The sequence below is a fragment of the Chrysoperla carnea genome, chromosome 1, assembly GCF_905475395.1.
Source record: "Chrysoperla carnea chromosome 1, inChrCarn1.1, whole genome shotgun sequence".
Classification (NCBI taxonomy): domain Eukaryota; kingdom Metazoa; phylum Arthropoda; class Insecta; order Neuroptera; family Chrysopidae; genus Chrysoperla; species Chrysoperla carnea.
Window position 1 is genome coordinate 115,187,033 of NC_058337.1, and position 27,698 is coordinate 115,214,730.

A 27,698-nucleotide genomic window follows, 5' to 3' on the forward strand; every position below is an offset into this window, starting at 1 on the left:
ATCCATATTAAAGGAAGTTTCTAAAAAAGAAATTTCGAATTATTTCAGTTTACAAGTAGGTATTCGTGACTGCAAAATACTGAGCTGATCTATGGATCAACCCCGCCACCTGGCGATAATAATTCGTACTAATTAAAAAGGGAGTGTACTTGTTTTAAGGGAGTTTCAATTTAGAATACCTTCATTAAAATGAATGACACTTTTCTTGCATCGGTTGACTATGATTGAAAGGGAAATACCCATCGAAAAACGATATACGATTTTGTTAGTACTATGAATAAGATTTTCGAGTGACAAAAGGCTTATATGAAAGGAAAACATGATTTTTTTAAGGAAACGGTAATTTTTTTTTATTAATAAGTTTCTGTCAATCGAAAGTATGAAGTAATCAAGTAATTTTAAGGGAACTGGCTTCAGTTAGATTAATGAAAAATTTGTTGTCAGCATACTGATAAATAAGAAAATTCGAAGATCTGAAAATGAGTTGTTTTCAAGATATTCGAGGTTTTTCACAGTTTAGAATCTCATGAAGACAATATATGTCCAAATCAAAGGAAAAAACTTAGATCATATTATTAAAAGAGAAAAAGCCGTATTCAGGGTTTTAAACAGACTGTCGTTATAAATTAAAATTGGTTGTAAATGTTTTTCACACCGATTATTACTTTTTATTGTTGCAAATACAGCACTAATTTTATGGTTACATGATTAAAATGAATTAAACGTTGTTAAAACAAATATTAAAAGATTATTATCATTTTTAATTACCATCGCTTAGTTATAATAATTTGTAATTAATGATTGTAGATTAAAATTAATCTACAGTTAGTACATATTCTCTTAATATAAACTCATATAAAATTAAGTATTTCCGGTTGCCATAAAATTTAATGGTTGTGACCAATATTTTTCTATGTTTGTAGCCTTGACTAATAGCATTACTTTGAGACAATTCTAAGAGAGAGAGAGAGAGGGGAGGTTACTGTGGAAGGGAATCACTGAAATTTCGTGACAAAGAGTGTTCGAATTTTGATTATACATAACATTTATTTAGCAAAGACATTTCTCAAAACACTGCAAAACTTTCTTTAGCATTAGTTTCTAATTCTATCTTTATGTACTTTCGACTTTTAAAATGCATTTTGTGCGATCAAATGCGATCGTACCATCCTCTTTTATACTTTACAATCAGAATCAACTACCTATCGGTAAGCGCTACAAATCTAGATAGTGAACTATCATTTTGGCCTTGATTGCCATAACCATCTCTATTTCGTAAGCTATCCTTTTTGGTCAAACGTATTTTCATCTTTATTGCTGATATATATATTGAGTTCTATGTCATTAAAAAAAGTTCTAGGGGAAAAAGCTTTTATTGAAAAATATTTACTTTTTGTTAATTTCTTTTTATCATTTAATTCTAAATCTTGTACACTATTTGTAATTGAATTAGTATCATGTCCAGTTTGTCGATTGGCATATATTGAATCGTCTGTTGAAGTTGCCGAATTGCGTTTAAATATAAAATTATTGGAACTATCTTTCTCCAAATCACTTTCACTGTCTAACCAATCCATAATAGAAAAAATAATATAAACAAATATTTTAGAATAAAATTTTAAAAAATTCAATCAAAAAATTATAAAATTTTGATTGAAAGTTTAAAACAGTTTTTTTTTTTTTTAATAAAAAAAATCAAATGACATGTTAAAATGTTCTTTTGAATTTTTGTTCAAATTGCCAAATAATAGTTTTCTAGCTTTACCTGTTACAAGCAACTTATAGTACAAATATTAATTTAAATACTATTTGACTACAAGAAAATAAAAAATACGATAAAGAGTTAAACTAAATTTGTGTTAAAAGAATGGAAAAAAATAGGTATTATATGTTTTCTTTTTTTTTTGTAAATAACGAAAAATTTTGAAAACTTTATTTGATCATTGTAAGAATAGCTTAGCCTGCTTGGGCTTAATACATTCTAATAATTCTAAAAATTCGTTATAGTCGTATTCTAAAATAAATCCATTTGAAATACGTGGAATAGCCTTAAATACATCACATAATTTTCGTCTTTTTGGATCCCTCTGTCATGCTGTGTCACATTTTCTGCAACCCTCTGCATATAAAACGGGGAACGTCACAATTTCTAGACTCTTTTCTATGAATTTACAAAAAAAAACAGCAAGTTTGGAAAAAATTTTAATGAAATTGGCAATGAACTATGATTAAGTCACGTTTTTTCCGAACTCGCTACCGATTTTTCACTTTTTCTGACTTCTTATGTAGATTCAGTGACTTCGAAAATCCCTCATGAAATTTTGTTTTAAAATTTATCTTATAGGTAAGGGTCAATTGTGTTAGTAAAAATAGGTAATTTAAGAGACCAATCGAGAGCTAAGGCTATTCAGAACAATCAAAATTAAAATGAAATAATCAAAAAATTTACAACAACAAATTTAAATAAACTTTTAAACTATATGCAGATCGAAAAATTTATTAAACATGCCGCAATTTTATACAGGAAAGCCCATATGGATCCTCGTTTACATGTACCAGATGTCTTAAAACGATATTTATTATTCAAAGCAGCTGAATATGAAGAGGAAAAAACAATATCACGCCTGGAAAAAAGTGCTCCCGTCGTTAGTAAACTGAAAACTGCACGTGAAACATTACAAATGAAATTACGTGAAATTGCTATGGCATATCATCGTGTAAATAATCCTGATGTAGCTTTAGCGGATTTATCAAATGAATCATTATTGAACATTGATTTAACGTTTTTTCCTCGTATTAATGAAGCAAATGAAAATATAAGTGCCATTAGTACTTCACAAGTAAGTCGAAAATGTTAATGAAATTTTCATAATTGTGAATTTTAGAATTACGTATAATATAGAGGACAATTAGCATATTTTTAATGGTTTTTTAAATGTACCTTTGCCTAACGCAAAACTGTCTTTAACGTATAGGGGCCCTTGTACGGCAATTTTTTGTATAGCAATCTTCAATCCGATTTTTTTGTGACCATGCTATTTTCGCCTTTTTTACACCCAAGCTTTACTTTGGCAATAGTTTTAGATATTAGGGAGCCCCTTGTGAATCATGGGCCCAGGACATTTGCTTACAGGGCCAATGGATAAAAGAGACTTGGTCTTATTCGCAGGTAGCTTCAAGTTCTTGCTTTATTGATCTTTATTTCATGCCAGCCCCCATCTGAAAAATTTTTACAACTTACTATACACTATCTATGTTTGCATACGTTCCCAAGAGATTGAAGAAGAAGAAAATTCGTCAGCAACTTTCTACGTCGCCCCTTGGATCTCTGAAATCGCGTTAATAAACAGTACCCTCTAGTGTAATCTACGTAATACCTTTTCATATGAAACCATAATTTAGAATACCATTGTAACAAACAAAAAACCAGTTTTTTGACCATTTAATGAGTTTTGCATATCACACAAGTGAGGTATTAGGTGATGTATGTATATTCTTTGTTGCGTGTTTCCGGTAAGTATATAGATGACCTATAGATGTTAACCGGAAATATAATAAAGTTTTTAAAATACACAATTTTATAGTTGGGAATATTATTATTATATTATGAAGCTAATAATTGTACATTACTGTTCTATTGTTACGGTATGATGTACCTGCAACCTAGTTATTGTACTAAACTTATCATCAGTTTTACCTTACCTACGTCTATGAGTAAATAATTCTAGTGTAAAAAAGTAATATACAGTGATTTGTGTTAAAAATTATTTTTATCCCAAAAAGTGATTTTATTGAAAGAAAAAATAGTGAAAAAATATTTTGGATTGTATATATTATTATTAATTAATTAAATTAAATGTTGTAAAAAAATGAATAGTGCGATAAATCATTCAAGTACATTTTCGTTGGTAAATTTAGGAAAGTCTCTAAAGGTATTTAATAAATTTTATTAAACTATTTTTATAAACATTTTTATATTTCGAGATAATTTTGGTTGAGGTAACGATCTTGGGATCAAATAGTTTCGAAATGTATAAACAAAACAATCTACCGGCTCTTGAGCTGTTCTAGTTATCGCTCAGAGTATTATTTTTGTATTACTTAAAAAATCAAATTGAGCCTACCATGTCAACAAAATTTCGTTTTTTTTTTATGCATATATTTTTGGAAAACAAATTTAATTGTTTCACAAGTATAAATTTTATGATTTAAAATATCAACAAACACCTGTTTGAATAATATTGCTTTCGTAAGAATAATTTATGAATTTAATTATTATTTTAAATGTTATATTTGTGGTTACTTTCCCATTTACAACAATTTTTTTAATTTAGATATTTGAAAGCAATATCGTCCAGAAATCGAAACTAAAACCATTTAGACTTTGGGTTTGTTCAAATTAAAAAAGTGCGTCAAATTTTATGTGTGCCCAAAAAAGGGGTAAACTTTTTCTGCAGTTAGTAAGAGAAGGATAATGTTTGCACTCCACAAAAGTCGACGTGCAAATTTGGAACAAACGCTTTGATTCAAACTAAAAAAATTGCTTTTGGCCGTGTGGTGTAATTTAACTTTTGGGCAATAAAATTCGGGAACAAATTACTCAACTCCTTTTACTCACTTCTATAGTTCTATTGCATACCTGTAATTTAAAATTTTTGTGGACCAGATATTAATTTTTTCCTTATAAATAATATCGTAAGGGCCGTTTCGCTTATGTGCTCATCATACAATATCATGTTAAGATATCGAGACGTATTTTTTGTAAATTTTTTGTAACGATTCAGTAATCATTTTATTGAAAATAGGATTACAAAAAGTCACTTGAATTCTTACAATACAAAACTAGCGATCATTCGTCTAGTCCGGTTTCTTCTAATTTCTTTGGAATATGATTTTCGCTTCTTCTGGGTAACAGTTCATTGATCATTTTAAGCTATATTTAATCGGCAACCTGGCTAAAGTGAAATAAATTTTGTCTCTTATTATGATCTATTGTTTTAGTTATAATACAGAGTGCGCAAAAAATTATCATTTTTTTTAGGATGATGAATCAATTTCAGACTCGGAAGCCGATTTGAATTTTAGAAAAATTGTACCAAATTATGCCTCATTTATGATTTGGATTGTAAACGTATGTATTATAATTTGTATTTGAACTCAACTAATAATATCCGACTCAAAAAGGGTAAATGACTTGGAAAAATGGACTCAGAACTTCGATTTTCATTATTAAAAAAAATCCTTATCATATTTGAATCAAACTCCACCCTATAGTTTTGTAGTATTGAGCATATTTACAGGGAGAAGGTATAGCTATCCCCTAAATATGCTCAGTCTACAAAATTAAAGTGTGTAAAAATCAGTTGTGAGTTGATTTTTTGGGTCATCGGTATTTAGTCTTATTTACTCGATTATAACTCAAGCTCAATTTTCATTTCTAGCATGAAACACTAGAACAATTGACACAAGTAAATTTTAACAATGTATTTTATACCGGTAATTGTTACTTAATTTATGTTGCAACTGAAATCGGAGGTAAAGCTTCTCCAGATATGATTGTAAGTACAATTTTTTCCTCAGCGAAAACAAATAAATTCATCTTACTCATCTCTAAAAATTGCTTTAAAACAGTATATGCAATATATATTACATTATTGTTAAACCTTATACTCTGTATGGTAAACGGAGCAAAATTGTATGACTTACGTAATATGTATTGCATATACTATTTCAAAAAATTATGTAATATTTGATTGCTAAATTTTCTACTTCAGTTTGCCCTGCCACAACGAATAGTGTTAATTAAAAATAGATAAATTATTAAAAATTTTAAGTCTTTATTTTATAAGGGAGCGTATTCCAGTGTTTTATTTCACTTCCCGATAATTTCTTTTTTCAAATGGGACGATATCCATTCTCTTTCAATATTTTATTACAATTTTAAATGTTTGTATAAAATTTTTTAGCCACGCAAAATTAAAAAGAAAAGTATGCAAATTCATATTCATTATTGGATCGGTGAAAATTGTGATAAATTTGAATCAAAATTTATTGCAATGAAAGCCATAGACTTATGTAATTACCTTAAAAATGCAGCTTCGATACACCGTGAATCACAATTGAATGAAACACCACGTTTTAAAGCTTATTTTCGTAAGAAAGGCTTAAGGTAGGTACTTTTAAACCAATTTCTAAAGTAATTTTAACTCAAAAAATTGAATTTCTTTGAAGCTCAGACGATTACTTTTTGAGATATCGACTAAATCTTATAAGAGATTGATTTTAGGGTCTTAAAAATATAAAAATTAACTATTTTGACGATTGAATGAGTATTTTTCGAGATATCCCAGAATCGCACCGAACTAAAAGCTTTTCGTACATTCTTTTAGATGATATCTCAAAAACTACTTATCTAGTTGTTAAGTGAATCCTATTTTTGAATCTTTTGGGTCCAGATTACCCACGTTGGGGCAGTCGATATCTTAGAAAAAAGTCGTTAAATCGCAAAGTAACCCAATTTAAATGTTTTTTCAAGATACTCATCTCCCCCTAAAAATTAAAATTTTCTGCATCCGCACTAGTAAATACACACTACTAAATAAAACTACTTTGATAATAAAGTTCATACCCCCCCCCCTTTAAAAATAGTATATACACACACTACTAAATAAATTTATACGTGAAAAATAAAGCTCTTATTTTTTGCAATTTCTTTCAGAATATTACAAGGTCAACATGTTCTAATTGGATCAGTTGCATTTCATTCCCGACCAGCGTTATATCGTTTAATAGGCCACGGAACCACTACATTGTATCAATTGAAGGAAGTGTCTTGGAAGGGTTTAAATAGTTGCGAAGTTTTTTTGTTACTTGCAAACAATAATTTATTGTTTGTTTGGTTTGGGAGTACCTCAACAATGTTAGAACGATTTAATGGAATTCGAGTAATATAAGATAAATGAATTGTTTAGAGAAATTTCAAATTTACACAAAATAGCTCATTTGATTTTAGATGGCAAATATGTTTGAAGATTTGGGAGAAGAAATAATAATGTGCTTTGTTGATGATGGTCGAGAACAATCATTGGATGATAATGAGAAACATATTTTTGATCAGGTGTTACCATTAAACAAAAGAGAAGTAGCCCCATTTAAGGATGTAGAAAATGGTTTTATTATGGATAAAATAAACACTCCACCTTTAAAATTATATACTTGTACACGAACCGCATCAGCAGAATCTAGATATAAATTTATTGAATTTGCAAAAGCTCCTTTGGATTATACGATTTTAAAGAGAAAGGTACCCAGTTTACAATATTGTCAATTTTTATAGGAAAAGTTTCTAAAACACTAATCTACGACTTTGATTTTCCATTTACGATGATCTATTAATAAAGAAGTTGCATTAATTTTTCATCGTTGCAAATTCATATATAAATGAAAGAATAATTTATTTGAAGTATATTTTTTATAATTTATAAAAAAAATAACTGAATTTGGATGTAAAAAAAATTTATGATTGGCTGTGACGTCATTATATCCGTTGAGACTGAATGAGAGTCAATCGAAATCACTGTAATACCTTCTTCCAGAAACAAACCATTTATCATCTCTACACGCGATGGCGTACTAAATCGATATAATGACGTCACTGGTATTTTCAGGAAACAATTTTTAATCCTAAAATAACACAGAAAATCAATTGTATATTATTTTGTAATCTGACTTTTATTAAACTTTCGAAAAGAATGTAAAACATGCAACTTCTCTATTATTCTTGGAAAGAAAGGGTAGAATGAGCATGAGGAGCTATTATCAAGATCATCCCTTAAAAACCTTACAATAGTCTCCTAAGGCGGGACCTTTACAATAGTCTCCTAAATTTGGATTCTTTCTCAACGAATTTAAATGGCTAAATGTTTTCTGATCCTAGACTTATTATTACTCTAATAATTAAAATGTGTTTTTTTTTTTTATTACTTTTTCAAATAGGATGTTTATTTAATCGATGAAGCTCCAAAACGGATTTGGATATGGTGCGGAAATAGTGTATTTTCTGATGAACGTGATAATGTCATCCGTAATGCCCGTGGATTTATTAAGAAAAAAAATTACCGGGATTCAATTCCAGTGACTGTTGTACATCAAAATTATGAATGCGAGGAGTTTAAATTGTTGTTTGAAATTTGGGGAAAACTAACCGAAGGTGAGATATAATTTTAATTTAAACAGAAAATGTTTTACGCTCGTTTTTCTACATAAACAAGTATGTATAGTTCTCCCTTGCTTTGTTTTACAGATGGTGGTCTATCAAGCTTGTCAGTAATTAATTCAGATACGCTTTTTGAACGACCGTTTGTAGCGGCTGAATTACAATTAATTGACAGTGGGAATGGTCGAACAAAAATGTATCGTATTCATGATGGAAAATTATTTGAGAAAAATAAGCAAACTGAAAATGTATTCTTCTCGAACAATTGTTATTTGATCTTTTATTTTTATAAAACTGATGAAGAGCAGTGTAGTATTTATTTATGGAAGGTATAAATATTTTTTTACCGTTTTGCATTTTCCAGATACGGTGAGAAAAATTTTCTTTGCGTTACAAACCATTGTGTTTTAGGGAGAAAACTCGAGTATCGAAGATCAAATTATTGGTGAGAAATTTATGCATGAAAAAGATGAAGACCTCAATTTAGGTAGTATGCTAGTAAAAATTCATCAAGGCTATGAGCCACCGCATTTTTTACAAATGTTTCAAGGAAAATTTACAATTTTTAATCATTATTACACAGAATTTGAACGTGAGTAAATGCTATATATACAGTTTTAAAATTTAGGCAGGATCTTTTACTATTTTTGAAATACCTTATCAAATATTCAAGCAGTAATGTTTAGAGAGCTTAAAAAATCAATAAATATTTAGACATCAAACGCGATTATTCTTGGCAAGATATAAAATCTGTGGCCAGCTTTTTCTGCTTTCCGTTTCCTCCTGACTAGATATAACAAACAATCTATGGTTACCATATGCAAATAATATTCACCAAAATCCGCTTTGAGGATACTTGTTTGCTTCTTGTAATTCTCCGAAATTTTCATTAACATGTAACCTTTTTCTTGTTAGTCATTCGATTTGAAACTGCAAAACCAAGAAAATATTTATTGGAAGTAAGCGGTTCAAATTCGTATTCAGCTAAAGCCATACAAATTCCAATCGATGCAAGTCGATTAAATTCAGTTAACTGTTTTCTATTACGATCGACACAATTTTTTGTTTGGTGTGGCCGATATACGACTGGAGATGAACGTGAAGTTGCCAAAAACTATGCTCCAAAAGATTTTATATTAGTTTTCGAAGGTAAGTAAGTACGTTTATGATTTTTCTAGGTTTATAAATGAATAAATAATAAATAAGCAACACTTTAAATAACCGTCCTTCTGTTTATGTTTACCTTTTCTCCTACATTTTATCTTAGTGTACTTTAGATTTTTAAAACATCATGATAAAAATACTTGAAAAATTAATTGGTTTTAGGTTTAGAGCCAAATGATTTCTGGGAAGAATTTGGCGAACGTAAATTATGCAATCAAATACAAAAAATAACTAAAGAGAAAACAATTACTATTCCAACTCTTTATTATTGTTATCGTGTGAATACGACGCTGCTATGTGAACCAGTGATGTATTTTAGCCAATCACATTTTTCATCGTTTAACATAATTCTCATTGATTTTATTACTGTGTTATATGTATGGGTGGGTGAAAATATTTCTAGGAATGAACAAAAATATATCGATAATATATGCGAAGAATACATGAAAAATGGTAAGATAGTGTTCGTCAAGGACGTCGCCAAGAAGAGAGGCACGAAGTGGAGACGACCCCTCCCTAAAGACTCGATAACTCACACTCGAAAAATCACATTTCTTAAGCCTACGAAATTCTACATCATTTTGACTTTCGTGAATTCCTCGAATTTGATTTATTTTTATAATTTTTATAATCTACATTTTACAACTATAAATTTTATCTCTCCACCATCCTGCCTCCCCAATAGCAAGTAACGCCTTTATTCTTAGTAACGTACACCTTGATTGAAACTTTATTATTGAAAATTTCATGTTATCTTTTAGATAATAAAGGACGTTCTTCAAAAATTTGTGTGGTTATTATTAAACAACGCCATGAACCATTAATTTTCACCGGATTCTTTGAAGAATGGGATCCCAATTTTTGGGATGTAAGTATTGAAATCACATAATTACTGATTTGGATACGAAGAAAGACTATTATACAGTTTATAACTTGGATTTTGATCGTGAAATGCTTTTAATTATAATCAATGGATGTTCGATTTAGGCATATGCATAGAGAATACGTCTTATTTTTTAGCATAATAACTTAGGGCTTATATATTAGATTTATGCCGATTAAGCAAATTAGCCTTTTCAGACTTTTTTTTCGTACCAATCAACATCAAAAAAAGTATATGGCTCTTAAAAGTATCTAGAAAAGCAGAAACAAATTACTTCAGATATTTCTAATTACGGTTTTTGATCATTTTTAGAATCAAAGTACATACATTACATTGCGTCATGAGCTAGAAAGTACTCAAGAACGAGTGAGTCATCGAAAATCACCAGGTACACAGACAGAAACGCTTAGCGATTTTGAAATTTACCCGAAATTTCCAATAAAAGTACTGCTGGGATCAGTGGAAAATATCCCAAAAATTGTTCGATTAGATGAAAAAGAGGTAAAAACTTAATCGAATTTAGATTGTTAGATTGTCTTTAATAAATCTCTTCTTGAACCATAAAATGGCATCCCAACTTAACACTTATGTTTTTAAAAATTGTATAAAAATATTTTAAAATAAAAAAAAATTAATTTAATCAGATTTTAATTTTTTTTAAAGATGTATTTAACGGTCGATGACTTCTATGCAACGTTTGGAATGAGTTACTCAGAATTTTCAATATTACCAAAATGGAAACAAGAAATATTGAAAAAACTAAAAGGTTTATTTTAAAAATTTTCTGTAAGTATTATGTCTAAAAATATTTAATAAATTTGTATATTTGAAGAATATTTGTTAATAAAAGCGTTTAAAATCGCTTATTTATATTTTTAATTGCACTTGTAAATGAAGTACAACAATAAATTATAAATTAAACTTTTATATGTCATTATATTTTATGCCTTGTACATCCTATGACAACGTTTCTCTACTATTTGATCGCGATTCAATGTTGAGTTGCTTTCAATTAGTCTGTCAAAGTCAATGTGTGATATATATGTCGCAGCTAACAATCTTCATTAGCCGGTCGGTTAACAGCCTAGCCTTTTTACTAAACGGAGCTGTTAAACTAGCGGCCTGAATGATATTCAGCCGTAGCGTTATGGGTTTCAACCCCAGGTGACAGAAAATGAAAATAAATTTAAATGACTAGGCTAGGCAAGTGGTTAAACGTTATTGATCCAAATCATTTGTGTGAATATCGTTCAAGCCGCTAGTTGAACGGTATCGTTTAGTAAAAAGGCTAAGACTTTAATTGAACTGATTTAACTGAATTCTTTCATTTAGGTAAATAATAATTTGTGGTGATTTTGATGACTTGTTTTGGTATGAAATACGGCCACAAATGAAATCGTTGCACATTTATTATTTAAAACGAGAATGTCAATTTGGAAGAGTTTATAATCTATTTATTATATATCATTAAAAAATTCCAAATTTTTTCTTGGAAACTAACAAAATGAAATCAATTTATTTCTCGCTTAGGGAAAAATAAACAAATTCACAAACTATCTGCTAAATTTATTTTGTACAGTTTATTAAAAATAAAAATTGTATGATATTTTTTAATTTTTGAATACAATATTAGTTTAATTTAATTAATTATTAACTAAAATAATTATAATCGGTAAATGACAAAAAAAAAAAATTATTATGAAACATTTAAAGTTTATTTTTGATTTTTATTTTATTGTTATTATATATAATACAGAACTTTTATGAAAAGTATCTACACATTATTATTAATTATTATATTAGGCCTTACTAATAGATTTTCATTAAAGTTATTTTATACAATTTGCGTAATGCAATAATAGCACAACGCATTATTCACTTGCCGTCGACAATATTAAGTTGGCGCTGTGTATATTATAATGTGTCACAGATGTCTATACTTAATTTAGATATCGAAAACTATTGAAAAAAATTTACCCGATTTGAATAAACCATCCCCAAAAATGAAAAGAATTGTAAGCCAAACAATTTAGAGGTATATTTAATTTTTAAATTAATCAGTTAATGTAGTAAAAAAACTGTTTCTTAAAGTAATTTAAATCTCCTGCTGAAAATAATCTATCAAGTACATGAAAAATCAATTTATTAAAAACTCTGTTGTCAATATTTAAAAAAAAAACTTTGGTCAATTTCTTTTAAAAGGTAATAAAAGTTCGAGAGAAATAAAAAATTAGTTATCATTCTAAATCTAGCATAGACAAATGTGGAATGTGTTTAAAATGTATATCATTAACGTCAAAAAATGAACTACATATTTTAAAGTTATGTTATCATTTGCCAGTCCATTCTTATACGTAAATTTTCATGATTCTTATTAAAAATGGCTTATCTAAAAATATTTTTAATAATAAATTTGAAGGCACAATGTACAAGGAGTGAAATTAATTTAAAAAATAAAAATTAACAAAAATAAATTATACATTTAGATTTCTAAAAATTAAATAGTATTTAACAATCAATACACAATTTTTTTTGAATTTTAAAAATGATTAATATTGTTGTAAAAATCATCAACTTATTAAAAAAAAAGTGTGTGGTTCAAGGTTATACAATAACGACATTTTTTACTCACCACAATCTTTGTTTATCGTAAATAAGCTTTTATTACTGCTGTATTTAAAGACTTCTTTTAAATGAAGAATCTTTTGATCAGAGAAGATATTCATCCAGAAGCAATGATATAAGAAAAGAAAGAATGATATAAGCATGCGTTCTCTTCAAAAGGAAAGAATTCTTCATTTAGAAGACGTCAACGAACAGAGCCATGGTTATTTACTCACTTTTTAGATGCGTTCAAAAACATAAAAATGACCTAAATTGAGAAAAACATGAGGTGCTTTACTTTGTTTTTGAATTAACCAACAAAAAAGTTACGTTAAAAAATAAATCACTCGGCGGCACTTAAAATCTTACTAAATGTTGAGTGATTGTTATAACATTTGAATGCACCCAATTGTTGGAATAAAAACTCGGATGATGTTTCTGAATGCAACCAAAAGTAAAATTTATATTGTTGGCCAAAAGTAAGCAAATTTAAAAAATCGAGAAAATAAAAAGCTATGCCATATTATTCTTTAATAAATATCGTCAAAACTAGTAATAACCACACTTTAAAAACTTATCATTGTTATTTTATTTCAAAGATTTTTCAGATCTCATTTACGCTTTTTGTAATTGATTACGATTATATAATGATGTGGAAAATAATTCATTAAAAATGTTGACTAGAATGGTCTTATATAAAAACAAAAGTAAAACAATTCATCTGCGCATAACAAATGTAATAATTTTATTGTCTGTGATTAGGAATAAGTGAACATTTTTATTATTTTGGGAGTAATAAATGTTCAACCTATATTATAAATGCATCAAATTTATCGTTTTATGCATTTACCAAAATTAAGATTAAAAGCTTTTTAAAATTATTTAAACTAAGGTTAAAAATACCAATATTTAAAAATAAAATGCAAAACTGGGACCATTATACAAACCTAGTGATTAATAATAAAATATTTCCACAAAGAAAAATGTATTTTGGTTATTGTTACGGAGAATAAAGGGAGCGATTGTTAGACGTATTAATATATGCAAAATTTGTTTATCACAATATATGGCCGGTTTTATGATTGATGATTGGTAAATAAACTTTTTTAATACACGTTCTATTCAGGACGAATATTTTTGTTTTTGAAAGTTTATAAATAAAATCGTCAGTTAAATTAAAAAAAAAAACTTTTGTTTGAACCTTACATCATACATGGAGAACATTTTGGCACTAAATATGTTACATCATTGCATAAACAATCATTGTTGTTTAATGTGATTATAGTTCGAAAAGATGTTAAATTGGTCAGAAATTATACTCTGAAATATTAAATCATTCCAGTTAAATAGAAACCAGTTTACAACACTTCGACCAGCCAAAACCACAATGACCAACGGCAAGTTTATGAATTTAGACATTAAGAAAAGCTAATATTCAAATTTTCATTTATTTCATGCACCCATTTTCGTTTTTTTTTATTGTCGATGTCGCTTTTTGTATAACGGAGCCTTTCTGTTCTCTCGCAAACATATTTAAAATGATCTATTTTATGCTCTTGGGTAAAGTATAACTGACTTTGTAGTATAGGAGACGGTATAAGACCGACCTTCACCCATCTCAGAACCAGATGATACATTTTTATTATGATATTTTATTGATTGACAAACACACCTATGAAAGCATGTATTGAAAGGCTATTTTTAATAAAATAAATTTTAAATAATTTTTTTTATAACGGTATTTTGCGGGCAATTACAAGTGAAATTTACAACATTTAAAAAAGTCCCGATAAATTTTTCGGGTACGGAACTTTAAACTCGTACTTGAAACATATCTAAGAACACTCTTTATTACATTGCCGTTTTCCTTAAAGCCTTTTTCAAACTGAACCGATTTTGAAGATCATCGCAAATTTTTTAGTTTTTTATTACCTTTCAACAGACAGACAGACACACACACATAGCGTTAAAACTTATAACACTCCTTTTTTTTAGTTCGGGGGTTAAAAATTAGCCATGAAAACTTTTCTGCATCATAGGCGTGTTCATCCATCAATAAAATTTTGAATGAAGGTCGAGCTTACACCGTTTCTTAGACTAATGTAAATTTCAAAAAGCTATCAAATGAGAAAAAAATGGTGTTATTTCCTTTTTTGTTTTGAATGCTTGAAAGGAATGTGAGCAAGTTAATATTATTATTCTTTTTAATGAGCAAAAGAAAAAAAAACAAATATTTTAATTTTTACAAATACATTTTATGATTACTATATAATTTAAGGCCTACAAATATATATATACTTTATATATAAACTTTTAATCACAAGACATAAGGGAGTTATCATAATGATTCCGTTAAAAAAACCGATAGGCATTTGAACGTTATTAAAGTCAAACATACTTAACGTTGAAGGTCCATCTCTTATATTATGTGTAAATTACAATGTTTTTAACGAAATCATTACGACGAATATCCTATTGTTGATTTGTTAAAACATAATTAAATGGAGCGCGAATTTTTTTATTTATTTTGTTAATTAATATTTTGGAGGTAGGTAGCACCAGCCTATTATTTTAAACTGTCTATGTTATTTTCTTTTTCGAAATTTTTTCCCAAAATTTTCCATTAAGAAGTTTTATCACATAAATAAGAATGACTATATATTAGGAAATTATGCTTAAAAAGCAAATTATGCAAAAGATTACGCTTTTTTGTTGTTTTCGAATAACAAAAAAACTTTTTTTTTTTTAAATACAAAAGAAATGCAAGAAATTTGTTTGATATACAAAGTATAATTGGACCTTTTTAAGGCACTATCAAATAAACAAATAAATTGGAAATAATAGAATTTTTAATTCCTACTACTTCATTATTCATAAACAAAACTAATTTCCTCTTTCTACATTAACTTGAAAATCGTTTGTGAGACGAGTATTGGCTGATGCGTTTTTCGGCACGTATTTGAAAGCAAGATAGGCGAGAGATTCAACTTTGGTATAAAAAAATCTATTAATTTACTTTGTATATCATTTTGTTTTTTTAAAAAAAAGCTCTATCTAAGTTATTAAAAAAAAGTACTTGTTTGTTTCAGTTTTTAAGTACAACATTTTAAAAATTGATAATATTATGAAAACTTGTAATGGATGGATAACGATTGATTAAACTCTTAAATATTATTTAAATGGTTTAGATACGTAAGCAGTTTTAGTCATTGAAAATTCAATAAAGATTCGAAGTTTGCAAATTCAAGTACTAAAACGACCTTTGTGTCTATGTTATATTAGAGACACTTTCCTTTTACATTATATCTTAAGATTATTTTTCAAATTCTCTTCAGATTAACTTCTTAAATGATGGGGAAATGTCAGTAAATTGAAAATGATGATAATTCAGTAAAATTTTATTGTGTATAAAAATCGGAATTTTTAACTTTAAAAGGCCCGTGGTAAAGCCCTAATTACGATGCCAAAATGATCTTAATTTGCCAAACATTCTCTTACAGCTTCTGTACACCTTAATTAAAAATTTTGTGTTCCGGCTAACGTGAAAGGTTAAAGGTAACCAGTTTGATCAATAATAAGAGCATAAGAGTGACATAAACATAAAGCGCTCATTGACGATCGAGAGTTTTTAAAAAACCTTAAGGTAGCGTTTATTATTTTGTTTGAATTTCGTGATTTGGTTCATTAAAAATTCATTTTTGGAAGCACAGTTGATTTATATAAAGATTATTATTTAATCGTATTGAAGCGTTTATGTGTAAAAATTAAACTAAAAAACAGCAATTCGAGGATTTTGAATCGAATTTAAGATCAAATTGCTGCAAATATAATTTATAAATCACTTTTCATTTGACTTCTAGTTTCCGAAAGATTATTTCCAACTTCTGATTTTGGATTTTGGAAAAATGCTAGCGTATACAAGTTGTGACAAAAGAAGCTTACTTCGAAGGTTAATTAATAATTACTGTTATTTTTTTGGCAGAATAATATTAATTAATGTCGAGCTTTATATAATTTGTTTTATTTAATTTGTTATAATTTTCAATTTTTTTTTCATTTAACCTTCAAAGGTCGACTATATACGTTTCTAAAAACAAAAAGTACTGTATTTAATAATTACCACATTTCGCAACTTTAAAACGAATTAGTTTCCGATTTGATTAGCCTTTATGGTGTAAGGAATTTACCCTTTTTATTCAATTACGTTTCTAGTCCCAGCAAATTGAACAGGCAAGATAGAAAAAGGAAAGTACTCTATATAAAAGAAAATTTTGAATAACCTGTATATATAATCTTACATCACCTTTGTATTAGGGTTCCGTAACTATTACATTTTTAAAACCATTTGTTTGATGGTGATTTCGTGATGATTGTCTGTTTGCTTGTAAGTTTTTCTTCTTCTAAAACACTTTTAAATGGATATGTAGTAGATGATTTTGGATAAATTTTAAATAATCGATGTCACCATTGATGTCATTTGGTACTTAATGATGAACTATTTGCTGGTAATGTGGCAGATCGTTGTTGTGTATTTAAATATGGTTTTAAAGTTGAACGTGTTGATTCCCTAAATGTTTTAAATTAAAATAAATCTTTACAAGGTTTGGTTTTTTCTTTTTTTAAATTCTTAACTCCTAGGTGACACTAAGCATGCATAAGACAATTACATATTATTTTAATTGGAAGAAATGGTGTGAATACGATAATAGTACTTGGAATTAATAATTTAATTAGCTAAAAATAAAACTGAAAACTACAATAATTGTAGCATTCTTAATTTCTTGTTAAATTCAGTTTGCTAAAAACTCTCCATACGCTGTTGATAACATTCGTTATAGACTATAAAATAAAACACACAAAACTGTGTTAAATGATCAAATTATTGTTTTTGGGTGGCAATTACCCTTAGCCTGGCGTCATTGTTGCCGAGTATCTAATTTCCGATGGTTTTTAAAACCCTAATAACTTGCAAACAGAATACGCGCTTTAAACGAAATTGGGGACCAAAACTTGGGAACGGTATGGATTGGTTTTTTTTTTTTTAAAACAATCTTAGAATATCCGTTCACACATACTTACAGTTTTAGTAATTCAAGTAATTAGTCACTTGTTACCTCTACTAGAAAATTCGATTAGTAAAAAAAAAAGAGTGAGACACAACAAACATAAAAATTTAATAATTTATTTTAGTAACAATACAAAGTAAATAAGAAAAGCGTGTTAAAATAAAAATATACGTACAATTAGTTAAAATATTACAACAACTCGTTAATTATGAAGAAAGCTTGATCGAAAAAGATAAAAGATCAGTTCCATGTATAATGATTAAAGATATATTTTTGTCGAACTGAAGTTGGCTAGTTAAAATTGTTCTAAGAAATTATAAGTTAAGAAACTATAGCTAATCATATATTTCACAGTTTTTAATTATTATTCATTGGGTAATCGTTAAAATACATACGGGAACTACTATTAACAAGACGTTTAAGTCACATTTCTTAGCCAAAGTTAAAAAATTTACTAAAAATAAATAATTCTTGACTAAACATGATGCATCTTGTCATTATTTTACTCCCAAACTACTGATTATAATATTTACTAATTTCGGATTAGGACATAATGAGATAGGCTGCCAGCAGTGTGAAATTAATGATCGCCAATAAGAGTGAACAAGATAGAGCTTCATCACAACCAATTTTTGTTTTTCAATCTCGAAATAATGAAGAAGATAGATTTATTGCAAACTGAGTTTATCCTTCTATTGGGTTCTGTCAAACGCGTTAATGACACCTGCGTTTAAAATATATTATTAGGCCTCTGAATAAAGTGTATCAAAGTATATAATACAAAAATATGCAAATATTTTGAGCTTAGAAGTTTGATTGTCTAATAAATATTTGCCAAAATAAATTTCAAAAATTATTTGTATTGATTGATTATAAAAATGTAATTTTTAGTCAGTATGGTCAATTAAGTCACATATTATGGTTAGTAAATATTTAATCTGTGAATATTAGATATTGCGCTTATATTTAAAATGCAAACTATTCCTTAAATCTATGGTTATTTTAAGGCTCCATTCATTGTTCCAAAAATAACAATTTAATCGATGTTGATGGAACTGAACTTTAATTAAAACCGCAAAATCAACGATTTATTGTTTTTAGAAATAAAAGTTATTAAAACATGATTAAAATTTAAGAAGGAAACTTTTATTTAGATTTTTCTAATTAAAGGCAATTTTAACATTGTATTATAGAACTTTATAAACAGTTAAGTGGAAAAACCTGTTTAAATCAAGTTTCCCTCTTAAAACTCAAAGCATTTAACATATTATTTTAAAAAAATGAGCTTTTTCTATTAGTTTTAAATAACAGATTTGCAAATTTTCTTTTGGGTATAATATATCTACAGGAAGAAAAAGTGGGAAAACATATTATTAATATTTAATGGAAGAAGAAAGTACTATCGACAGAAAAATAAAATAATTAGTAAACAAAAATAATAAATAATTAAAGTAACATTTAATTAATATAAAACTTACCTAGGAGATATTTTGGCACTATCAATGGTACTATTGGCTTTATAACCACATTTTTGTATTTTTCTACTAAGTCTACCGACCCAATGTTTTTGTTCATCACTGCTTGGTGCCAGTATAAGTAACTCTTTAGCAGAATTTGGATCGTAATGTAATTTACATGGAGCTATTGAATCTTCTTTACGCTCTAAATGTTCTTTATGAACTTTTATTCGACATCCTAAAATATAAAAAGTTTCTTTACAATAAAATTTATTGACGTTAAAAGGTATCCTAACTTCGAGAGGATTCTCAACGAGATACTCTTTGAACAATTTGTTTAAACACTACTACCACAAATAAATTCGCAAACAAAGAGAGAACTATTCCAGAATTCGCTAAAAACAGTTATTATAATGATACTTACTTCGACATTCTAATGCAGCTGGTGGCCGGAACATATGCCATAATGGTTTCGGACATACTTCGCACGTTGTTGGCATATGATATGAGATCTGTAATAATTCATGACCTTTGTGGGGTACAGTACCAGGTTTATCATCACGCGTTGCTGTCACATCAGGTAATGAATCACCGTCACGAGGTCGCCTAGCTTCTCCTTCACCCGCATATAATAACTGGAATATTCTAGGTATTTCTTTTGCATCAGCACGTATTACATCCCCTTGGGTCACTGAGCGTACATGAAACACTTTACTGGAAAATAAACACAAAAATTATTAAATGAAAAACGGCACGCATTTATATTTATTTTATATTTAGAAAATAAAAGAAATAAATATAAAAAAGGGAAATATTTTTTAATTTTACGGTTTTATGATTAATTAAAATAGAATCAATTTTCAGTTGCCCAAAAAAATAAAAATTTGAAAAGAAAAATCACTTACTTTAAATCCAATATAAGTACGGGATCAGTATTTTGTTTATCACTTTCCGAATTATAAAAAATAATTTTCTTCGATGAAACAACCACATATTGTTTCTTCCATCCATGACGCCGGATATTTTGTTTATTTGGAACAGACAACCATCCTTCCAAAAACGATTCCTGCTGATTATTATATTCGTCTGCATCATTATCCGCTGAACTAAGTGATGCTGTTTCACTATTCATTGATGCTAACTTCATTTGTAACTGTTCAATTTCTGAATCTTTACTGTCGACTTCCATCTGTAAACGTAATTTCTGTTGGGTCTCTTCACCTAATTGCGCTTGTAAATCTTGTAGCTCCCGTTGCCATTTTACGGTTAACTGGCTATATTTCTCTTTTTCTTGAGTGAGTTCTTGTTGCAATTTACGATAATCTTTTTCTTTACGTCGTAAATCAGCTGCCTTATTTTTCACTTTACCAGTCGTGTTAATGTCTTTACGGTTCATAATTTCAGCTAATTTGTTTACGGCTTGTTGTTTTAGCAAGGATTCCGTTTTCAATTTCGAAGTTAATCGTTCTACTTCTTCCGCGTTGTTTGTGATTTTGTTCAAGTCATCTTGCTGAGATTTAACTTGTCGAGCTAAATCATCTTTCTCCTTAACCAGCTGATCAATTGTTTTCTTATACTCCATTTCACGCTCACGTAAATTACTTATATTCGTATCACGCGATGCGAGTTCTGCACGGTGTTTTGTAAACAAATCCTTAAATTCTAATTCTTTCATAGTTTTCTCTTTTTCTAAATCGGCAACTGTTTCTTCGGCAATTGATCGAGCCAATGCCTCAGAATCAGCACGAGCTAAAGCGATTTGTAATTGATGGATGTGTGAGCTACGTTCTTTTTCAAGTTCTTGCGTAGTACGCGTCCGTTCTTCTAAATCTTCACGCAATTCTTGAGCTTGGGTTTTGTAAAGCGTAGAGAAGTATTGCTCAGCTTCAAGTTGATCTTGCAATTCTTTCATTTGTAATTTATCAACGGACCATTCACGTTTTATTCGATGCAATTCTTCTTCGGTGTGTTGCTTGTTTTCGCGGAGGTTATCAACTTCTTTGGTTAGTTGTGTTTCACGAGCCTTTAAATGTGCCACTTCAGAGGTTTGGATTCCCAACTCAGATTGTAAAATTTGTTTCTTTTGAAATTCTTGCTCCAACTGACTTTGTAATGCTTTTACTTTTTCCTGTTCTTGACGATGTTCTCCGTCCCGTTTTTGTAGCTGTTGTTGAAGTTGGCGGTAATCAACGGAGAGCATGGATAATTGTCGTTCGGTTTCTTGCGATTTCATATCAGATTTTTGTCGAACACTTTTCTCTTCATTTAATTTGGCTTGTAATGCTTTTACAACTTCTAAGTTCGCTTCTTCTTTACTTACCAATCGCGAACGTTCGGTTTCTTGATGCGCACGCATTTCTTGTTCTAAACGATTATGTGCAGCTTTTAATGCGAGCGTTAATGAGGCACATTCTTTTTCTAAGTTTGATACCCGTTCACCGATTTGTCGATTATCTGATATTAATTTTTCTTCACGTTGTTTACTTCTTTCTAATTCGCAATGTTCCGCCTAAAAGTAAAAAAAAAAAACACGATTATTTTAAATAATTTTCACAAATGAAGAATTCCACAAGCCACTGAGCTAAAAGATATTGTCAAATGAACCTGATTTTGAGTCAAAAAGGAGCAAACGAATTAGTGATATAGCTGGCCCAAACATCGAGCGAATTATAAAAATGAAATTTTATGTCGCTCTGCCCTGTGTTACCATTTGTAAAATGTAAAATTCTTACCTGTAATTTACTTTCTAATTCTAATTGTTTATCAGATGCTTGAGTTCGTGAACTTCGTTCCTGCGATAATTGTCCCTGTAATCCAGCTACCTCCTGCTGTAACGAATCCCGCTGAATTTGTAAAGTTGTTAATTTACTTTGCAATTCAACACCAATTTGCTCAGCTGCCGATTTCGCAACAGTTAATTCTGTCGCTTGTTTACGCAATCGTTGCAAACTTTCTGTTTCCGATTTTAATTTCTCTTGAAAATCGGCAACTTGTTTTTCTAGCATATTAATTTTATCACTATGTTGAGCATTATTATTCATTTCTCGCGTTCGTTTATTCTGTTCATCTTCTAAACGTTTCTTAAAATCGGTTATTAAATTCTCTGCTTTTCGTCGATGTTCAATCTCGTAATCACATTTACGCTGTAATTCCTTAAATTCGTGTTTTAATAAAGTTAATTCTTTTATTGACTTAGATGCTTCTTCGGTGATTTCAGCGTCATGATGTGCTAAATGTTCAATTTGAGCTAAAAGCTGACGTTCTTTTGCCTCTAAATTTGCCACCAGCATTCGTTCATTTTTTAATTGGGTTTCTAATTGTACAATAGCTTGGGCTCGATTTGAAGATACATGATTTGCGTTTGATGTATCAACCAAATCGGTCGATTTATTATCTGATAACAATTGATAGTCACCATTATACGTGAATCCAACAAATGGCAAATGATTTCCAACAAATGTTTGTGGAGTAGAAAAAATTTCCTCTGGACCTTCATCTTTTTCAATATCATCAAAATTACTAGTATCATCGTCCCCCGACAATTCGGGCACAACAGGTGGGGCAGAATCACGTAAATTTTCAAATGTCCATGTATCATTTTCAAAAAATGCATGCCGTTTAATTTCATCGACATTATTTCGACCTAAACGTTTTGTACGATCTGTTAAAAAACCAGCAATTAACGATTTTGCATGGCGACTTATTTCTATTTCAACAGGAAAGTTTAATGATTTTCGATGATCCATAATTTTACTATATGTTCCAACTAAACTATCTGCATAAAATGGTGTTTCGCCGACTAACATTTCATATAAAAATATTCCTACAGACCACCAATCACATTCTCGCCCATAAACTCCTTCGCCACCTTGACTTTGCAGAACTTCCGGTGATATGTAATCAGGTGTACCAACAGCGTTACTAGATCGTACTAATCCATCAGAATCCATTCGCATACACGTACCAAAATCGGCTAATTTCAAATGACCATGTTTATCTAATAACATGTTATCAGGCTTGACATCTCGATGCACAAAGCCCATTGAATGTATGGCATCCAACGCTAACACCACTTCCATAGTATAAAACATAGCCCATTTTTCGGGTATATCATAATTCGACATTAGATTTACTAGATCACCTCCAGGCATATAATCCATAACCATATATAAATATTTATCATCTTGAAACGCGAAATGTAATTGAACTATCCATTGGGAATTTGCGTGTGCCATTATATGTCGTTCCTCCCAAAAAAATGCCGAGTCTGAACGTTTGATCATTTCAAATTTACTTAGTAACTTCATAGCATAAACACGTTTTGTATATTTATGCCGTACTAATTGAACTTCTCCAAATGCTCCACGTCCGATTACTTTTATTAAATTAAAATCATCAGTCTTCATACGTAAATTTTGTATTTCACTTGCCAACGTATCATCTGAAACAACAATAAGAATTGATCTAGTTGGTAAAATATTTCAATAATCGTAGTGCAGAACTGATTTATCCTGGATTAAATCTAGAAGATAGTTTTTGAATCGGGCAGTGATAGTAAAACTGAGCTCAATTTTAGTATGTTCAAAAACAATAAGTTTTCTACAAGGGTGTACGCATAATCAGTATCAATAGCAAAAGAAAGGAGATAGTCAAGACCAAAACTGACAAGTATGTTCACCTATACTTGTCTTTACTGCTCCCTGAATTATATCAATGATTATTGATTATTAAATACCTATTATATTCTCTCTTTTAGTAATCCCCATTTAGCTGGTCTAAAACGAGAACTCTTTATAAGGGAGATTCGTTTTTCATTTTTTGAAGGCACCTTAAGTGCCTCCGATCCTACATCTCTACAACTGAGCTCTTTAAGTAAGATAATATGCTTTCAGACCTGCATAAGTTAGAAACCAAGATCGCATAAGTGAGAAACCAAATTCAATACAGTCATACCAGGGTCAATTGTATCTTATCAATGTCAATTACTTCTTTGATAAGAGAAAAATAAGCAATCAAAAGTTAGAACGTATCTTTCTAAATAATCGCAGCTTAGATATTTTGGGTTAATTCTATTCCCATAAGAAATAAGTCTTTTTAAGCCTATAATGATTACTAATATCACAAAAGGAAGTTTTTGAGAAGCCACTCTTAGTATTAGATTGCCTACAGAGTATCCAAGAATATAGACCCGTTTAGAATACGATACGTTAAAATACTACTCTGGAGACACGTGAAAAACTGTACATAATACATTTTGGAAAATGTATTAAATAAGAGTTGTACCTAGTTCATTGTTTAAAAATATTTCTTAAATTATTGTTTTAGTTTTCATGGCAATAATATTAATAAAATTCATTATCTTCATAAATCCTAAAGTAAAATTTTCGTTTATTTTTCTTCGATTAATATTTCTAATCATTACAAAATGGGACACAGAACATTCTTGAAATTTACATAGGGTATACAAATTTATTTAAAGCCGTTGCTATGGTGAATAACAAAAGAAAATATCTTCAAAATTTAAAAGTTATATTCACTTCATTTGTTTTTGTTTCAAAAAAATAATGTGAAAATTTTAAATGATAATTTTACAAAATTTGTATTAAATTATTTAATAGGCCCCTCAGTTCCAATTAATACGGCCATGGTTTAATTAATTATGTATGTATTACTGATAACCTATCATAGATATTTTGTAATTGATAATATTAATAAAAACAATAATAAAAAATTTGTTCAGCTGCATACAAGCAAGGTTAGGTCTAATCAAGTGCACATCCTAACGATTTATGGAAATGAAAAACGTAAAAAAAGGGTATCCTTACATCGATTAACATACGCTTCAACATTTTTCATTCGTTTTACAGCAGGATGGTTACAATCGGCGACAAGTGCTTGTACTGTATCCAAAAGCGAATCAATATTTGCAACACTTCGTGGATCTGAAATTCGTTCCTCCAACTCACGGAGGCGACGTTTACGATCCTCATCTCGCACTTTATCCATGATGGTAAATTTTAAATGCGAGATAAATTTATAGAAAATTTCACTTTAAATCATATTTGAAACGATTGTCATTAAGGTGGGTCAGATGTCTTCCAACCTACTCATCTAATACAACTTTTACTCTTAGACAAGATTTACACGATTGCATTTTTATTGAAAAATCATTAATTTAATTGATTTAATTAAACACTACATATAAATAATTATTATTATTTATTAAAATTAATTTATTTGATTTATTCAAATGTCATAACTTTTTATTATCACCGTATCCCCAAAAAAAACTTCTCTTTTAATTCTTCATTTTCACAGCAAAAATGACTACTTGCAAAATAACTTTTAACTCGTGTAAGAATAAAAACGATCAACTTTTTAATACATTTTTTTTTACAAACGCAACTAAACAATAACTCAAACGATAATTATTAAATATGAGAATTTGTTACATAATATGATAGATTTTTATATAAAAAATTTTTTTAATAAAAATAAAAACATTAATAATTTGACTGCTAAAACTTCCTAATAACATGATACACACAACAGGGTACAATAGTTCTTATACGTGACAGTAGATGGCTACACTAACCTAACTGACATTATAGAATAATAACTAATTTGTTACAAAATTTAAAAAAAAATGTTCTAATTTTTTAATTAATTTTGAAGAAAAAAATAAAATAAAATGTTTTTTGATTATTTATTCTTGCTATGCGTACGTAAAATAGGGGGTTTTATCTTCAAAAATTTAAAAATTTGAATTGTTCAAAACAAAAAACAATTGAATGTATGAATATGGCTGAAAAAAAAAAAACAAAAGAAAATTATTTAAAACAAAAGTTTTTGAGAATAAAAATTCTTTACTTTTTCATAATAATCAGAAATTGTAAAAGGACTATCGATCACTAAAAATGTTTATCGATATTTGATGTTTGCTGATTCAGTGAATACAAAAATTGATTCCAAAATATTTAAGCGACCGTAAGGGACTTTTTTAATTGTAGTGCATAATTTCTTTTTGGTTCCAATAGATATCTAGTCTAAAGATTAGTTAAAAAAGTACAATCATTTTTAAGACCAACTGTTTCCCTTCATTAAAATACTTAAATTACATTTAATTTTAGTATTTTTTTCTTCCCTGAATAACAGAGAAAAAATATGCCTAGGATTTTCCAGCGTAATTTGTTTTTCATTTTTCCGCTAGTAAATTTATTTTGTGACTAAGATTAATATTCAAATTACTTTACAATTAAAAAATGCTATTATACAATGTCATAACAAGAATTTAAAATCGATTGGGAAGTTTGTTTCATTTTTGAATAATTAAAGTTTAAAATAAAATGTCTGATTTCCGTGGAATGTAATAGATAATTTATTCTGTGTCTTATGTAAATTAATTGATACAAAGTTCAAATTAATCATAAAACAATAAAAATAATTGTTTTATAAAATTCAATATTTGCCTATCATCGTCACAATTCAAAGAAACCAACTTTATTTAGTAACATTTATTAGTGCACAGTAACTTTGACAGATGGCATCAACATACACTTGATTATTTTAAAAAATAACGCATAATTATGTACAAAGTATGAACCGGGTGGTTAGGCCGCTAGTGCACCCCATCTTAATCTAAAACATGCTGTTCAATGTCGAAATTGGAATTTATTCTAAGTTAATCAAGTATCGATTTAACATATTTTCAACTTCAGGTTCCAAAAGGAAGTGGAAAGACTGTCTGTACTCTCTGTTTATTTAAACTCTTTTTGGTAACTGGTAGGAGACAGAGTCACTTTAAACTAGAAAATTGTTTCTTAAAGTAACAAAAAACTTTTGTAGGAAACATGTTGCCGAATAATGAATACATTTGACAGAAATTGATCACACAAAATTACGTTTCGTTCATACCGAAAATCAATTGGGTCTTGGATCCGTAGGACTCATCTTGTAAACCGTTAGAGATAGAATACAAGTTTAAATGTAAAAAATTTTCCTTATAAAAAAATAAACAACATTTATTTGAATCTTTTTTTCGAAAATGTCACTGACACTGTCAAATTAAGGTTGATCAGATATTGTAATACAATTTGCAGTACACTTAAAGTTTTTTTAAACAGAAATTAAAAATTTTAATCTGTAAACCATAAACTTATATTATGTCCATCCATACATAAAAATTATATCAATAAAGCAGTGTATCGCTAGCATGGAAACGCCTGAAATAAAACTCATGAAAATTTTTTCTCAATAAATTCAATAAATTGACACTCGTTAATTTGAAATTTTTTTCTGGTCTCTTGAAA

The 27,698-nt window shown here is 28.8% G+C and overlaps 2 protein-coding genes across 3 annotated transcripts; one reads left to right on the forward strand and one right to left on the reverse strand.

The window, feature by feature from the left end:
- Positions 1-2,534: 2,534 nt before the first annotated feature.
- LOC123293732 (villin-1) lies at positions 2,535-11,039 on the forward strand. Its single transcript, XM_044874637.1, has 14 exons — positions 2,535-2,840; positions 5,042-5,131; positions 5,442-5,558; positions 5,967-6,169; positions 6,719-6,944; positions 7,013-7,303; positions 7,996-8,209; positions 8,303-8,544; positions 8,627-8,807; positions 9,131-9,364; positions 9,542-9,832; positions 10,141-10,247; positions 10,575-10,763; positions 10,926-11,039. Exons 1-14 carry the CDS (start codon positions 2,535-2,537, stop codon positions 11,037-11,039), a joined length of 2,805 nt encoding a protein of 934 aa, XP_044730572.1.
- A 5,903-nt stretch (positions 11,040-16,942) lies between these two features.
- LOC123300666 (rho-associated protein kinase 2) lies at positions 16,943-25,553 on the reverse strand. Of its 2 annotated transcripts, none has more exons than XM_044883277.1 (6): positions 25,215-25,553; positions 22,122-23,830; positions 20,295-21,898; positions 19,814-20,103; positions 19,411-19,627; positions 16,943-17,433 (listed from the first exon to the last, which is right to left on the reverse strand). In XM_044883277.1, the coding sequence occupies exons 1-6, from the start codon at positions 25,393-25,395 to the stop codon at positions 17,340-17,342; spliced, it is 4,095 nt and encodes a 1,364-aa protein (XP_044739212.1). In that variant the 5' UTR covers positions 25,396-25,553; the 3' UTR covers positions 16,943-17,339. The 2 variants fall into 2 exon arrangements, with proteins under 2 accessions (XP_044739212.1, XP_044739220.1); XM_044883285.1 differs by lacking the exon at positions 16,943-17,433 and adding an exon at positions 18,229-18,656.
- Positions 25,554-27,698: the final 2,145 nt, after the last annotated feature.

What these genes read in the sequence shown, in the direction of transcription:
- LOC123293732 (XM_044874637.1), top strand. Translation starts at nt 2,535, where the DNA reads ATGGATCCTCGTTTACATGTACCAGATGTCTTAAAACGATATTTATTA. An exon ending in AAGCTTCTCCAGATATGATT is followed by an intron (nt 5,559 to 5,966) that starts GTAAGTACAATT and finishes AAAATTTTTTAG; the next exon opens with CCACGCAAAATTAAAAAGAA. An exon ending in AACGATTTAATGGAATTCGA is followed by an intron (nt 6,945 to 7,012) that starts GTAATATAAGAT and finishes ATTTGATTTTAG; the next exon opens with ATGGCAAATATGTTTGAAGA.
- LOC123300666 (XM_044883277.1), bottom strand. Translation starts at nt 25,395, where the DNA reads ATGGATAAAGTGCGAGATGAGGATCGTAAACGTCGCCTCCGTGAGTTG. An exon ending in TGAAGCGTATGTTAATCGAT is followed by an intron (nt 23,831 to 25,214) that starts GTAAGGATACCC and finishes TTGTTGTTTCAG; the next exon opens with ATGATACGTTGGCAAGTGAA. An exon ending in AATTAGAAAGTAAATTACAG is followed by an intron (nt 21,899 to 22,121) that starts GTAAGAATTTTA and finishes TTTTACTTTTAG; the next exon opens with GCGGAACATTGCGAATTAGA.